This window comes from Oncorhynchus clarkii, chromosome 17 (assembly GCF_045791955.1).
Source record: "Oncorhynchus clarkii lewisi isolate Uvic-CL-2024 chromosome 17, UVic_Ocla_1.0, whole genome shotgun sequence".
In the NCBI taxonomy this organism is placed as follows: domain Eukaryota; kingdom Metazoa; phylum Chordata; class Actinopteri; order Salmoniformes; family Salmonidae; genus Oncorhynchus; species Oncorhynchus clarkii.
The window spans coordinates 5,832,422-5,847,146 of NC_092163.1; the positions used below are offsets into that span (position 1 = coordinate 5,832,422).

At 41.1% G+C, this 14,725-nt stretch overlaps 1 protein-coding gene across 1 annotated transcript; it reads left to right on the plus strand.

The window, feature by feature from the left end:
- Window positions 1-1,714: 1,714 nt before the first annotated feature.
- LOC139370071 (zinc finger protein 678-like) lies at window positions 1,715-10,954 on the plus strand. Its single transcript, XM_071109385.1, has 4 exons — window positions 1,715-2,198; window positions 2,515-2,612; window positions 2,787-2,964; window positions 9,684-10,954. Exons 1-4 carry the CDS (start codon window positions 1,715-1,717, stop codon window positions 10,952-10,954), a joined length of 2,031 nt encoding a protein of 676 aa, XP_070965486.1.
- Window positions 10,955-14,725: the final 3,771 nt, after the last annotated feature.

Here is a 14,725-nt window from a genome sequence, read left to right on the forward strand (position 1 = left end):
TTCGGTATTTTATCTAAAGGGTGGCATCTAAATATACTTGTTACATTGCACAACCTTCAATGTTATGTCATAATTACTTAATGTCCTGGCAAATTAGTTTGCAATGAGCCAGGCTGCCCAAACTGTTGCATCTACACTGACTCTCCGTGCAATGAACACAAGAGAAGTGACACAATTTCACCTGGTTAATATTGCCTGCTAACCTGGATTGCTTTTAGCTAAAAATGCAGGTTTAAAAATATATACTTCTGTGTATTGATTTTAAGAAAGGCATTGGTGTTATGGTTAGGTACACATTGGAGCAACGATACGCACCGCATCGACAGGACATGCTAGATAAACTAGTAATATCATCACCCATGTGTAGTTATAACTAGTGATTATGATTGATTGATTGTTTTTATAAGAAGTCTAATGCTAGCTAGCAACTTCTACTACATTCGTGTAACAGGCAGGATCCTCGTGGAGTGTAATGAGAGGCAGGTGGTTAGAGCGCTGGACGAGTTAACTGTAAGGTTGCAAGTTTGATTCCCCCGAGCTGACAAGGTTCAAATCTAGCGTTCTACCCCTGGACAAGGCAGTTAACCCACCGTTCCTAGGCCGTCATTGAAAATAAGAATGTGTTCTTAACTGACTTGCCGAGTTAAATAAAGATTAAATAAAGGTGTAAAAAAAATATATATACAAACTTGAAATGCGCCCAAATTAATCGGTCTACGTCTAATATGAAGTATGTCAGTTTCAATGTTACGGTCTAATGATTTAATTATATTTTTGAAACTCAGGCTGTGTGTGTTTATCTGCGTCATTCCTTGATCATTCCTTGTGGTCCTGTTGCTCAGTTGGTGGAGTATTCCTGGGACCATCCATATGTTAATTGTTTGCAAACATGACTGCAAATCCCTTTAGATAAAAGTGTCTGCTAAATGGCAGATATATCCACTGATTATACCAAACATTTCGAACACCTTCCTAATATGAAGTTGGACCGTCCTCTTTCTCCCTCAGATTAGCCTCAATTCGTCGGGGCATGGACTCTACAAGGTGTCGAAAACTTTCCACAGGGATGCTGGCCCATGTTGACTCCAATGCTTCCCACACAAGTTGGCTGGATGTCCTTTGCGTGCAGGGGAGGCTCTTCAGAGGAGGAAGGGGATGCTCCTCAGAGGAGGAAGGGGACGCTCCTGAGAGGAGGAAGGGGAGGCTCCTCAGAGGAGGAAGTGGAGGCTCCTGAGAGGAGGAAGGGGAGGACCCTCCTCAGTGATTTTCATAAAAATAAAAATGATAATACATGTAAAAAAGTTTAATTCTTTTTAGATATTAGAAATTACGGTACGTTCTTTCCAATACAAAAGTGTAGTGTAGTGTATTGTTTCCAAACTGCGTTACCCACTCCAGACAGCAGACGGCGATGAGCGTCTTTCAGGTGATGATTCTTCCGTGACGTATAATGGACTGGACGGACGCTTCTTCAGGAACAACGACGCGGCTACTCTTTCAACCACCTCGGTAGCTTGCTAGCCAACATAAAAGTGAAAGATTGACGATTTAGACCATCTTAATGTACATTATCTAATCTCAGTGTTTTAAACACAGTTCTGTTGACGTATTAACTGGTTAACTGTAACCTAATTTGCAAACTTGTTAAAGATTGATGCTGAGCCGAGCACGAGGCTAGTCGCTAATGCTAACGAGCTAGCTAACATCCCTGACCATGAGTTCATTAAAGTACTCATCCCCTGCTATAGAAGAGGAGGTCTGCTGTTTGCAGAAAGAAGCTCTGGCAATGAACCTTGAAGAAGAGGTTACAGTGAAAGAAGAGAAAGAACCTTTTAGAATGAAAAAGGAGGAAGAGGAGACTGTTATAGTGAAGGAAGAGGATGCTGTTATAGTGGAAGAACATTTCCGAATGAAAAAGGAGGAAGAGGAGACTGTTATAGTGAAAGAAGAAGATGCTGTTATAGTGAAAGAACCTTTTAGAATGAAAAAGGAGGAAGAGGAGACTGTTATAGTGAAGGAAGAAGATGCTGTTATAGTGAAAGAACATTTCAGAATGAAAAAGGAGGAAGAGGAGGCTGTTATAGTGATAGAAGAGAATGAACCTTTTAGAGAGGAAGAGGATGCTGTCTCAATAAAGGTGAAGGAGGAAGACGTTTTGGGAGTGAAAGAGGAGGAGACAGAATATCCGATTATCATCAGTGAGTACTGTCTTAAAAACAGGGGCACAAACTATGCAGTTGTTGAACTAATGTGTGGTTTTTAAGGGGCATTCTACTGAAGTTCTACACTTGAATATGTTGTTCAGTACTGTAGGAATTGTTAAAGGGTCAATCTGCCATTGGTTCATATATTTTAGGGACTTTTCAATTAGATGTATTGAATTCTCCATGTTGTCTATATTAAAGTTCCCCTCATCTAGTATAACAGGCTTTTAAAATTCAATATTGAAGCATATGTTCTACTTAAAATATCAAAGGGAGTTTACTACTCATTTTGATGTTCTCGTTCACACAGGAGAGAGACATGACTATGGTGGATCCTCTGGGGAGCCTCAACAACATCCTGATGCTGACGAGGCAGAGAAGAGTCTCTCCAGATCAGAACACCAGATGGTACAGCTTGGTCTGGTCTAGCATACAGCTTGGTTTGGTCTAGCATACAGCTTGATCTGGTCTAGCATACAGCTTGGTCTGGTCTAGCATACAGCTTGCTCTATCTGGGTCTGGGCTGGGTTTCTGTAAAGCACATAATGACATGTGTCTGTGTCCCCTCTTTATGGTTACTAGGACAATGCTAGCCCTTCCTCCCTCCCGGAGTCCCCGCGTCGTGCCTCTCCCGGTAGCACCTTACTGCTGGGTATGAAGAGGTTGTCTGTGCTGCTGGTGGACTGCAGGAAAAAAATGGGGCTGAGTGGAACTGTGAGAGGAGGAGAAGAGAAGAAAGGATCAGATTTGACTCATCAAAGTAAGTGCTGTAGTTTAGTTTGAACAAATACAATAGATCTGCCCACCGGTATCTGTTACCAGGACAACCAGCAGAGTTCTGTTAGTTGACAGGAAGATAGAGTGGATGTTATGAATATCATAACACTGAAAAAGGATTCAGCCAATGAAAAGAGAGAAACCAATAGACCATATAAAACCTTGATGTAAGTTAGCTTTGGAGAGAAAGTTTCAAGATGATCCAATGTAAGGTGCTTGTTTTACAAAAACTTTTCCTTAAAACATTATGAATGTTACATTGCCTGTCGCAGTCAACGCCCCTATCTTTAAAAGACTGTAGAACAGGCAAACTAAACTCAAGACTTTGGTAATGAATTAACTAATACTGGAGGAAAACTGTGATCAGGCTGCCCACTCAAACGAAAGCTTCAAACTGTAACCAGTGCCGGCAACCTTGTTCAGGTTATCAATCAACCTACCAGGGTAGTGACAAACAGTAGAGGAATGAAATCATCAACATGGTTTGATCATATCTTTACTAATGCTGCAGAAATGGGTTTTAAAGCAGTGTCCAGATCCATCAGATGTAGTGATCACAATATAGTAGCCATGTCTAGGAAAACCACCGTTCCAAAGGCTGGGACTAATATTGTGTACCGTAATTTCCGGACTATAAGCCGCTACTTTATTCCCAACCTTTGAACCTCGCGGTTTATACAATGACGCGGCTAATTTATGGATTTTTCCCGCTTTCACAAGATTCATGCCGCCAAAAAACTGAGCACCGTCACATAATGTGACGTAAATCGAGCGCGCTCAAACTTCCCATCATTCTGATTACGGTATAAGAGGTCATACATTTTTTTGTAGGGATTCCTATGTTGTTGATGTAAATAATATTTGTTGGTCCGTGGTGTGTAATGATGAGCAACCAGAAATTGCCCTTAACACATTTGAAACTGCTTATCCCAGTTACTAATAAGCAGCACCCATTAAGAAAATGACTGTAAAAACTGTTAAATCCACGTGGATTGATGAGGAATTTAAAAATGGTATGATGAAGAGGGAGGCAAAAGAGATGGCATATAGGTCTGGCTGAATAACTGATTGGCAAACCTATTGCAAATTGAGACATCATTTGACTAAACTGAATAAAAAGAAGAAAGTACACAATGAAACAAAGATAAAATACATGAAGAATGATTGTAAAAAGATGTGGAGCATCTTCAATTAAATTTTGCGCAAATAAAATCAACAATGACAAGTCACTGGTGTCTGACAATGTGGATGGAAAATTGAGGATAATAGCGGCCGATATTGCCATTCCTATTTGCCTTGTCTTTATTTTAAGCCTACTAGAAAGTGTGTGCCCTCAGGCCTGGAGGGAAGCTAAAGTCATTCCACTACCCAAGAATAGTAAAGCTCCCTTTGCTGGCTTAAATAGCTGACCAATCAGCCTGTTACCAACCCTTACAATTTTGGGAAAGAAATATTTGACCAGATACAATGCTGTTTTACAGTAAACAAATATAGACTTTTAGCTTATAGGGAAGTTCATTCAACTAGCACAGCACTTACAAATGACTGATTGGCTGAGAGAAATTGATGATAAAAATGGCTTTACACCCCCTGCTATATTGTGGATAAAGAGTTTTTCTTTTAAAATGTAACCTTTATTTAACTAGGCAAGTCAGTTAAGAACAAATTATTTTTTTCAATGACGGCCTAGGACTGCCTTGTTCAGGGGCAGAACGGCAGAGTTTTACCTTGTCAACTCGGGGATTCGATCCAGCAATCTCTCGGTTACTGGCCTACCGCTCTAACCACTAGGTTACCTGCCGCCCCAGAGCTACAAAATCAAGTTTGAATCAGGAATTCCCCAGGGCAGCTGTTTGGCACCTACTCTTTTCAATCTTTACCAACAACATGCCAATGACATTTAAGTAAAGCCAGTGAGTCTATGTATGCGGATGACTCAACAATGTACACGTCAGCTACTACAGCGACTGAAATGACTGCAACACTTAACATAGAGCTGCAGTTAGTTTCAGAATGGGTGTCAAGGAATAAGTTAGTCCTAAATATTTCTGATTACCTTAAAACCTCTTGGTGTTAGGGGGCAGTATTTTCATTTTTGGGAAAAAAACGTCCCCGTTTTAAACGGGATATTTTGTCAGGAGAAGATGCTAGAATATGCATATAATTGACATCTTTGGATAGAAAACACTCTAACGTTTCCAAAACTGTAAAGATATTGTCTGTGAGTATAACAGAACTGATGTTGCAGGCGAAAGCCTGAGAAAAATCCAATCCGGAAGTGCCCCAGGTTTTGAAAGCGCTGCGTTCCAATGACTCCCTATATGGCTTTGAATGTACCATCAACGAGCTTACGCTTTCTACGTATTCCCCAAGGTGTCTACAGCATTGTGACGTAGTTTTAAGCATTTCTGTTGAAGAATAGCCGTATGGGGGCACATTGCGTAAGTGGTCACATGGTGGCTCCGAGAGAGATTCTCGCGTAAAGTGCAGAGGTAGCCATTACTCCAATTGGTCCTAGAGAAAAAGGAATTGTCCCGACGGATATATTATCAAATAGATATTAGAAAAACACCTTGAGGATTGATTCTAAACAACGTTTGCCATGTTTTTGTCGATATTATGGAGCTAATTTGGAATATTTTTCGGAGTTGTGACCGCAATTTCCGGGCGATTTCTCAGACAAACGTGAAGAACAAACGGAGCTATTTCGCCTACAAAAATAATATTTTGGGAAAAAATGAACTTTGGCTGTCTACCTGGGAGTCTCGTGAGTGAAAACATCCGAAGTTAATCAAAGGTAAACGATTAAATTTGATTGCTTTTCTGATTTCTGTGACAAGTTTGCCTGCTGCTAGCAAGGCATAATGCTATGCTAGGCTATGATAAACTTACACAGATGCTTGTCTAGCGTTGGCTGTAAAGCATATTTTGAAAATCTGAGATGACAGGGTGATTAAAACCTCTTAAGCCCACCCGACACGCAGGCGTGCCATCTAGCCATCTGGAAATGCAAATGCACTACGCTAAATGCTAATAGCACTCGTTAAAACTCAAACGTTCATTAAAACACACATGCAGGGTATTGAATTAAAGCTACACTCGTTGTGAATCTAGCCAACAAGTCAGATTTTTAAAATGCTTTTCGGCGAAAGCATGAGAAGCTATTATCTGATAGCATGCAACACCCCAAAATACCTGAAGGGGACGTAAACAAAATAATTAGCATAGCCGGCGCTACACAAAACGCAGAAATAAAATATAAAACATTCATTACCTTTGACGAGCTTCTTTGTTGGCACTCCTAGATGTCCCATAAACATCACTATTGGGTATTTTTTTCGATTAAATCGGTCCATATATACCCAAAATATCGATCTATGAAAAGTGTGTGAATCAGAAAAAAACACAGTTTTAAAACGCAACGTCATTTTTTTAAATTAAAAAAGTCGACGATAAACTTTCACAAAACACTTCGAAATACTTTTGTAATCCAACTTTAGGTATTAGTAAACGTTAATAATCTATCAAATTGATCACGGGGCGATGTGTATTCAATAGCTCCACGTCTTCAAATCATGGTCGGAAATCTCTCTTCCAAAACATCCTGTCGGAGACCGGAAGGAATGGGGTCTCTCTTACTCGTTTGACCAAGAAACAACGCCCAGGCAATTGACAAGACTGGCGACATCGTGTGGAAGCTGTAGGACTTGCAATCTCGGCCCCATCTAATTTGCTGTCCCATAGACAATACATGCAAGTGGCGCATTGATATTTTTTCCAGTTTTCGGTGATCAGTTTTTCTTCCGCTTTTCGATGAAACACATGTTCTGTTATAGTCACAGCCGTGATTTAACCAGTTTTAGAAACGTCAGAGTGTTTTCTATCCACACATACTAATCATATGCATATACTATATTCCTGGCATGAGTAGCAGGACGCTGAAATGTTGCGCGATTTTTAACAGAATGTTCGAAAAAGTAAGGGGTCGGCTTAATTAACAAAAGGCGAAGCTGTGTTCCAATATATTTCACTTGTGATTTTCATGACTAGGAATATTTTCTAGGAAGATTTATGTCCGTTGCGTTATGCTAATTAGTGTCAGATGATGATAACGGTCCCGTTCACGGGCTGGGTGTCACTACAGGTTAAGTTACATGGCCTACTATGCTAATTCTGTAGCGGTATTGTTAGAGGGGGCTAAAGAAATATTTTGTTGGTGCGCCAGGCAGGTATTAACCCTAGTTATTAAAGTTAGTTATTACCTATTATAACATTATTATTTTTAAATATTATTAAAACCGAAAGGATGAGAGTAGAATAGATAGAGTAGCGCTTCCAGACACATTCTAAACATGATGGAGACTTAAAGGAGGACTGTAACAGCTAATGATGAAGCATTTTAGAGTCTTAAAGGAGGACTGTAGCACCTAATGATGAAACATTATGGATTCTTAAAGAAGGACTGTAGCATCTAATGATGAAACATTATGGAGTCTGAAAGGAGGACTGTAGCACCTAATGATGAAACATTATGGAGTCTTAAAGGAGCCTTGTAGCATCTAATGATGAAACATTATGGAGTCTTAAGCTTTAATTTGTGGTATTGCACTTGTGAATGCATGAAAGTTAAATATTTCTAATAAAAAATCTGTATTTTGCACTCTGCAATTTCACCGGATGTTGTCGAAATGTTCCGCTAGCGGAATCCCTAGCCATAACAGGTTTTAATGTGTTTGAGCCAATCAGTTGTGTTGTGACAAGGTAGGGGTGGTATACAGAAGATAGCCCTATTGGGTAAAAGACGAAGTCCATATTATGTCAAGAACAGCTCAAATAAGCAAAGAGAAACAACAGTCCATCATTACTTTAAGGACCACCACAAGAATGGAAGATCCAGAGTTACTTCTGATGCATAAGTTCATTAGAGTTACCAGCCTTAGAAATTGCAGCCCAAATAAATGCTTCACAAAGTTCAAGTAACAGACACATCTCAACATCATCGGTTCAGAGGAGACTGCGTGAATCAGGCCTTCATGGTCGAATTTCTGCAAGGAAACCACTACTAAAGGACACCAATAAGAAGAAGAGACTTGCTTGGGCCAAGAAACACGAGCAATGGACAATAGACCGGTGGATATCTGTCCTTTGGGTCTGATTTTGAGATTTTTGAGTCCAAATTTGAGATTTTTGGATCCGAGCGTCATGTCTTTGTGAGACGAGGAGTAGATGAACAGATTATCTCCGCATGTGTGGTTCCCACCGTGAAGCATGGAGGAGGAGATGTGATGGTGTGCGGGTGCTTTGCTGTTGACAATGTCAGTGATTTATTTATTCAAGTCACACTTAACCAGCATGGCTTCCACAGCATTCTACAGCTATATGCCATCCCATCTGGTTTGGGCTTAGTCCCACTGTCATTTGTTTTTCAACAGGACAATGACCCAACACACCTCCAGGCTGTGTAAGAACTATTTGATCAAGTAGGAGAGTGATGGAGTGCTGCATCAGATGACCTGGCCTACACAATCCTCCGACCTCAACCAAATCAAGATGGTTTGGGATGAGTTGGATCGCAGAGGTGAAGGGAAAGCGGCCTACAAGTTCTCAGCATATGTGGGAACGCCTACAAGACTGTTGGAAAAGGATTCCAGGTGAAGCTGTTTGAGAGAAAGCAAGGGTGGCAACTTTTGAAGAATAAAATATATATTTTGATTTAACACTTGTGGTTACTACATGATTCCATGTGTTTTTTAATCATTTTGATGTCTTTATTATTCTACAATGTAGAAAATAGTAAAAATAAAGAAAAACCCTTGAATGAGTAGGTGAGTCCAACCTTTTGACTGGTACTGTACATTCAATTCCGTAACAGCTCCAGTGGACATTCCTGCAGTCAGCATGCCAATTGCCCGCTCCCTCAGAGATCTGTGGCATTGTTGTGTGAACAAACTGCACATTTTCGAGTAGCCTTTTATTATCCCCAGCACAAGGTGCACCTGTGTAACAATCACGCTGTTCAATCAGCTTCTTGATATGCCACACCTGTCAGGTGGATGGATTATCTTGGCAAAGAATAAATGTTGACTAACAGTGATGCTCATGAAACATCCAACACTTTACATGTTGCGTTTATATTTTTGTTTTTTGTTGTTACTATCAGTTTTAGGAACATTTACCCAAAATATGACATCAGCGATAATCAAAATGTTGAAAATCTGTGAATGTCTAAATAAGAAATCGGGCCATTTAAACAGTAGGTGTCGAACCCTTTCAACAACGGGGAGATGTTACTGATGTGCTTTGTATCTTCGACGTAAAAACAAGTTTTGGACTTCCACACAAAATTACTTCTTTAGTTATTTTATGTTTAAGGAAGTGTGTAGGTCACATTCTGTATCATACAGCTATGAATGTTATATATTTAGAACCACCTGTTCAATTGGAATCCAGCGACACTTCAGTGTCCTAGAACTGTCTAGGTTTTTGTGTTCTGACTTGTAAAACAGGATGTATAAAATATGTAATGTAAACATATCAGTAATTACCAGGAAGCTCTACATTTGTTTTAAAATCACACTAAGATTGTTAAAACTGGCCTCGGGTTATTGAGAGATCTGATTTAGGATTTACCCTCGTAGCAAGGTTGTTTTATCATGTGGTTTCATTTGGGTCTCTATTTAAAAATAACACTGTCTTTGGCAGGAGAAAGACCAGACTCGGAGGAACCAAAGCCAGGGATGTCCAAACTAGCAAGACGACACCAGTGCTCCCACTGTAGAAAGGGTTGTAACTGGTTATGGGACCTGAAACAACATGAGAAAATACACACAGGAGAGAAGCCTTACCACTGTTCCCAGTGTGGAAAGGGTTGTAACCAGTTAGGGGACCTAAAAAAACACGAGAGAATACACAGCGGGGAGAAGCCTTACCACTGTTCCCAATGTGGAAAGAGTTTCAACCGGAAAGCATACCTGAACCAACACGAGAGAATACACACAGGAGGGAAGCCTTACCACTGCTCCCAATGTGGAAAGAGTTTCATCCGGAAAGCAAACCTGAAAGCTCATAAGAGAATACACACAGGAGAGAAGCCTTACCACTGCTCCCAATGTGGAACGTGTTTCAACCAAAGAGGAAACCTGAAAAAACACGAGAGAATACACACAGGAGAGAAGCCTTACCACTGTTCCCAATGTGGAAAGTGTTTCGTCCGTTCGGGGGAGCTGAAACAACACGAGAGAATACACACAGGAGAGAAGCCTTACCACTGCTCTTGGTGTGGAAAGATTTTCATCCGGAAAGCAAACCTGAAAGCTCATAAGAGAATACACACAGGAGAGAAGCCTTACCACTGCTCCCAATGTGGAACGTGTTTCAACCAAAGAGGAAACCTGAAAAAACACGAGAGAATACACACAGGAGAGAAGCCTTACCACTGTTCCCAATGTGGAAAGTGTTTCGTCCGTTCGGGGGAGCTGAAACAACACGAGAGAATACACACAGGAGGGAAGCCTTACCACTGCTCCCAATGTGGAAAGAGTTTCATCCGGAAATCAAACCTGAAAGCTCATGAGAGAATACACACAGGAGGGAAGCCTTACCACTGCTCCCAATGTGGAAAGAGTTTCATCCGGAAAGCAAACCTGAAAGCTCATGAGAGAATACACACAGGAGAGAAGCCTTACCACTGCTCTCAATGTGGAACGTGTTTCAACCAGAGAGGAAACCTGAAAAAACACGAGAGAATACACACAGGGGAGAGGCCTTACCACTGCTCCCAGTGTGGAAAGTGTTTCATCCGGTCAAAGGAGCTGAAAAGACATGAGAGAATACACACAGGGGAGAAGCCTTACCACTGCTCCCAATGTGGAAAGTGTTTCAACCAGTCGGGGGAGCTGAAACAACATGAGAGAATACACACAGGAGAGAACCCTTACCACTCCTCCCAGGGTGCAAAGCTTTTGCCCATTTAGGAAGCCTGAAAGAACACATTAGACTGCACACAGAGAAGAAGGCGTAGAAAAGCTCAGACTGTGGGAAAACATATTACTCATAACAGTCATTTAAACGTCATTGGAGAATCCACACAGGAGAGAGAAATTACTTATTACTTCTCTTAGCATGTGTATTGATATACATCACATTGACTTAAAATTCATCAGAGAACATACACAGTGCTCCCGTTGTCTTATATTGTTGACTGACAATGTGTTTACCTGTCTTTACCAGATGAAATTAAATGGTACAGGGTTTACTCAAACATATATTTGTTTGTTTTTATTAGAAAACATGAAGTGAATATGGAGTCTGTCAGTTTGAATATAAAGAAGATCAGGTTCCTTTTTTTAAACTCTGACTGTGTGTGTTTATCTGGGTGTGTCATTCCTCCAGCACTACAGATAATCAAGTGATATTTGGATGTGATGCATTTGTTCCAATGTTGACGTCTGCATTGTTGGCCCACTGATGATTTAATGAAATGAAAATGTTCAGACTCTGTAATGGAAAATGTTAATTGTTTGTGTGTCCACATAACTGAGTGTGTGACTAACCTTGTGAAACTGTATTATAAGCTCCTGTTCTTGGGAGTATCATCCTGTGTTGCAAACCAATTTGCACCTGTGTCCTTGTATGAATAAAGTCCCTCCCAGGAACAGGAAACTATAAAGATATGTGCTCATCACCCAATGCTTCAGGAATTCAGACTGTCTACACTGACACTGTTATTCTCTCTGAGCTCAGAAATAAAGAATCTTGGTTTGACTTGGACTCCAGCAGATCCTTATTTTATAATATCCACCACAACTCTCCCACAGATTGCTGTTTATCATTGTCTCAATGAAGAGTTCCTCTTTCGACTTTCCTTGGGGCATTTACAACGCTCCCACTGGTTGAATAAACATTGTTACCCGATTGATGAGATTATTATGGGTGAGAGCAATTATTTTATTTGTCAAATGGCAACCAAGCATCGGTCATCATGTCACCAGAATAAGACCCTCAAAGTGTATTGGAATGGAGCATCAAGCTCATCACATGTAGTTTCACCACCCTGTGAAGTTCATAACTTATTTCATCTGTAGCCTAATAAACTACATGGGTTTCCGAATCGTAGTGGGGGAACCACACAAGATATCATCACGTGACTCCAAGTTAACTAAGATGTGATGGTTGTTATATAAATATTTGCGCATCAAAGAGTTTCCACTGCCATTTCTCGCTTAAACATTTTTACTGACACAAAAAGACAAACAAATTGTCAAACGAAGTAACAAAATGTCACCATTTATAAAAGTGTACAGGCAAATCCTGTTTCCATCAGCCCGGTCATTACTTTTGAAATGGTTGGATCAATATCCACCTTCATGATATGGATGAAGCCTGATTTGGAATGTCTGAGTAGTTCTATATGATGTCATAATACACCCCTCTGATAATCAAGTGATATTTGGAATGTCTGAGTAGTTCTATATGATGTCATAATAGACCCCTCTGATAGTGATACATTTGTTCCATTGTTTCCATGTCAGTTGGTTTCCCACTCTGATGATTTATATCTGACAGAGGGGCTTTAAATGAATAGTATGGTGACATCTTAGTGTGTCTTGAAATAGGATTATTAATCATAAACTCCTATAGCAACAATACACTGCAGCTTTGACATCAACATGAGAATGGGCTGATGGGTGGTGGTGCTACTCTATAGGTAAGGCTGTCCAATATGAATGTTCAAATAGTCACTTCTAGCCGGCCTCCGCCCAGTATCCTGTCCTGAACTTAGTCACTGTTACTAGCCGTCTACCACCCAGTACTCCACCCTGTATTCTAGTCAAGGCTCATCCTATATAACTACTGATGGACACACCTTTTATATTCATATACGGTCCATAATGTCTAGACACACCATCATATACATTTTAAACAAATTGTATATATTTATATTCCAGACTCTGACATTCCTCGTTCTACCATTTCTATATTTCTAAATCCTTACAAGAAATTGTAGGGAAAATCAGTAGGTCACACAAATGACTATTTCTAAACAAAGATAATAGACAAGTAGAATGGGACAGGTTTCTTATACTATCTATACTTACTCGGTGAAGAGACTCCAGGGACGGAGATGAAGGCTGTAGGAATGAAGATCAGACAGTGAAGGGACTCCAGGGACGGAGATGAAGGCTGTAGGAATGAAGATCGGACAGTGAAGAGACTCCAGGGACGGAGATGAATGCTGTAGGAATGAAGATCAGACAGTGAAGGGACTCCAGGGACGGAGATGAAGGCTGTAGGAATGAAGATCAGACAGTGAAGAGACTCCAGGGATGGAGATGAAGGCTGTAGGAATGAAGATCAGACAGTGAAGGGACTCCAGGGACGGAGATGAAGGCTGTAGGAATGAAGATCAGACAGTGAAGGGACTCCAGGGACGGTGATGAAGGCTGTGGGAATGAAGATCAGACAGTGAAGAGACTCCAGGGACGGAGATGAAGGCTGTAGGAATGAAGATCAGACAGCAATACTGGTCCTGTGGTCAGTTGGGAGAGTGGTCGATCCAGCCAATGATTGTGAGGAAGCATGCAGGGAACAGGCTCCTTTCTACTACCATTCTGGGGTCTGGATACATGCCAACAAAGACTACAACTGCTTCAAACAATGAGAGTGGCTACCATTGACCACCACACTTTCTTTCATAACCAGGAAGCCCATGTTGAGTTAGCATTGTTCCCACTATGGAAGAGGGAGCAGGAAGCCGTCATCCAGTCTCTCAGAAAACCATGTTGAGCCATCAGTGTTCTCACTATGGAAGAGGGAGCAGGAAGCCGTCATCCAGGGACAAGGACAAAGGTGCAGCACTGGTGTTAGTAGCTGATGACAGAAGTGACAGCCTGGACACACAGCAAAGTTTGACGCGATCAGTGTTGTTGAGCAGAGAATCAACCAGATTGATTCACAGTCAGTGTTGTTGAGCAGAGAATCAACCAGAGAATCAACTAGATTGATTCACAGTCAGTGTTGTTGACCAGAGAATCAACCAGATTGATTCACAGTCAGTGTTGTTGAGCAGAGAATCAACCAGAGAATCAACCAGATTGATTCACAGTCAGTGTTGTTGAGCAGAGAGAGAGATTAAAGTAGACGGCACGCGGCAAAGTGATTGATTGATGACCTTAAGTCCTGATGACCTGTGCATGATGACCTGTGCATGTCCGAATATGTGCCCCCACCCAGTCCCTCCTGTTTCAGTGATCACGTGTTAGGGGGTGTGTGTTATTTCATAGCTATATGTCATCCTTTGAAGTAGTCCTGCTGATTGATGTCTAGGGGCCTGGTTGAACTGGGGGGGTTGTGTTTGAAGTTTTGGACAGGGTATGACCCCCCCACCCCCCAGTTTTATCGCCCTTATGTTTGTTATCTGATGAAGCAGGAATGTCCTGGGCTGTGGCATATGCCTTATAAATGTCCAGAACAAGCAATTTTTTAAATAAATACCTGAATATTAAACATCTAAAATATGTCTACAAGGGCAATTATCGGAGTGCTTTGCAGCTCATGTCATGAATCCAACGACAAAAGCCTGGATGATGTTTTGCGTGAGGCTCCCGAATGTTTTAAAGGATTTTTGTGTACAAGCGAGGGTCATATGTCTTACATATTCAGCCCGGAGGAATCTACGGTTAAGATATTCACAGACAGCGTGTCCCAACCCTTTTATCGGGCAGAACCCGAGAGTTTTTCTCCAG

Coding starts and splice junctions, on each gene's coding strand:
- LOC139370071 (XM_071109385.1), top strand. CDS start 1,715: ATGAGTTCATTAAAGTACTCATCCCCTGCTATAGAAGAGGAGGTCTGC. Junction 2,199..2,514: donor AGAATATCCGATTATCATCA/GTGAGTACTGTC, acceptor TCGTTCACACAG/GAGAGAGACATGACTATGGT. Junction 2,613..2,786: donor CCAGATCAGAACACCAGATG/GTACAGCTTGGT, acceptor TATGGTTACTAG/GACAATGCTAGCCCTTCCTC.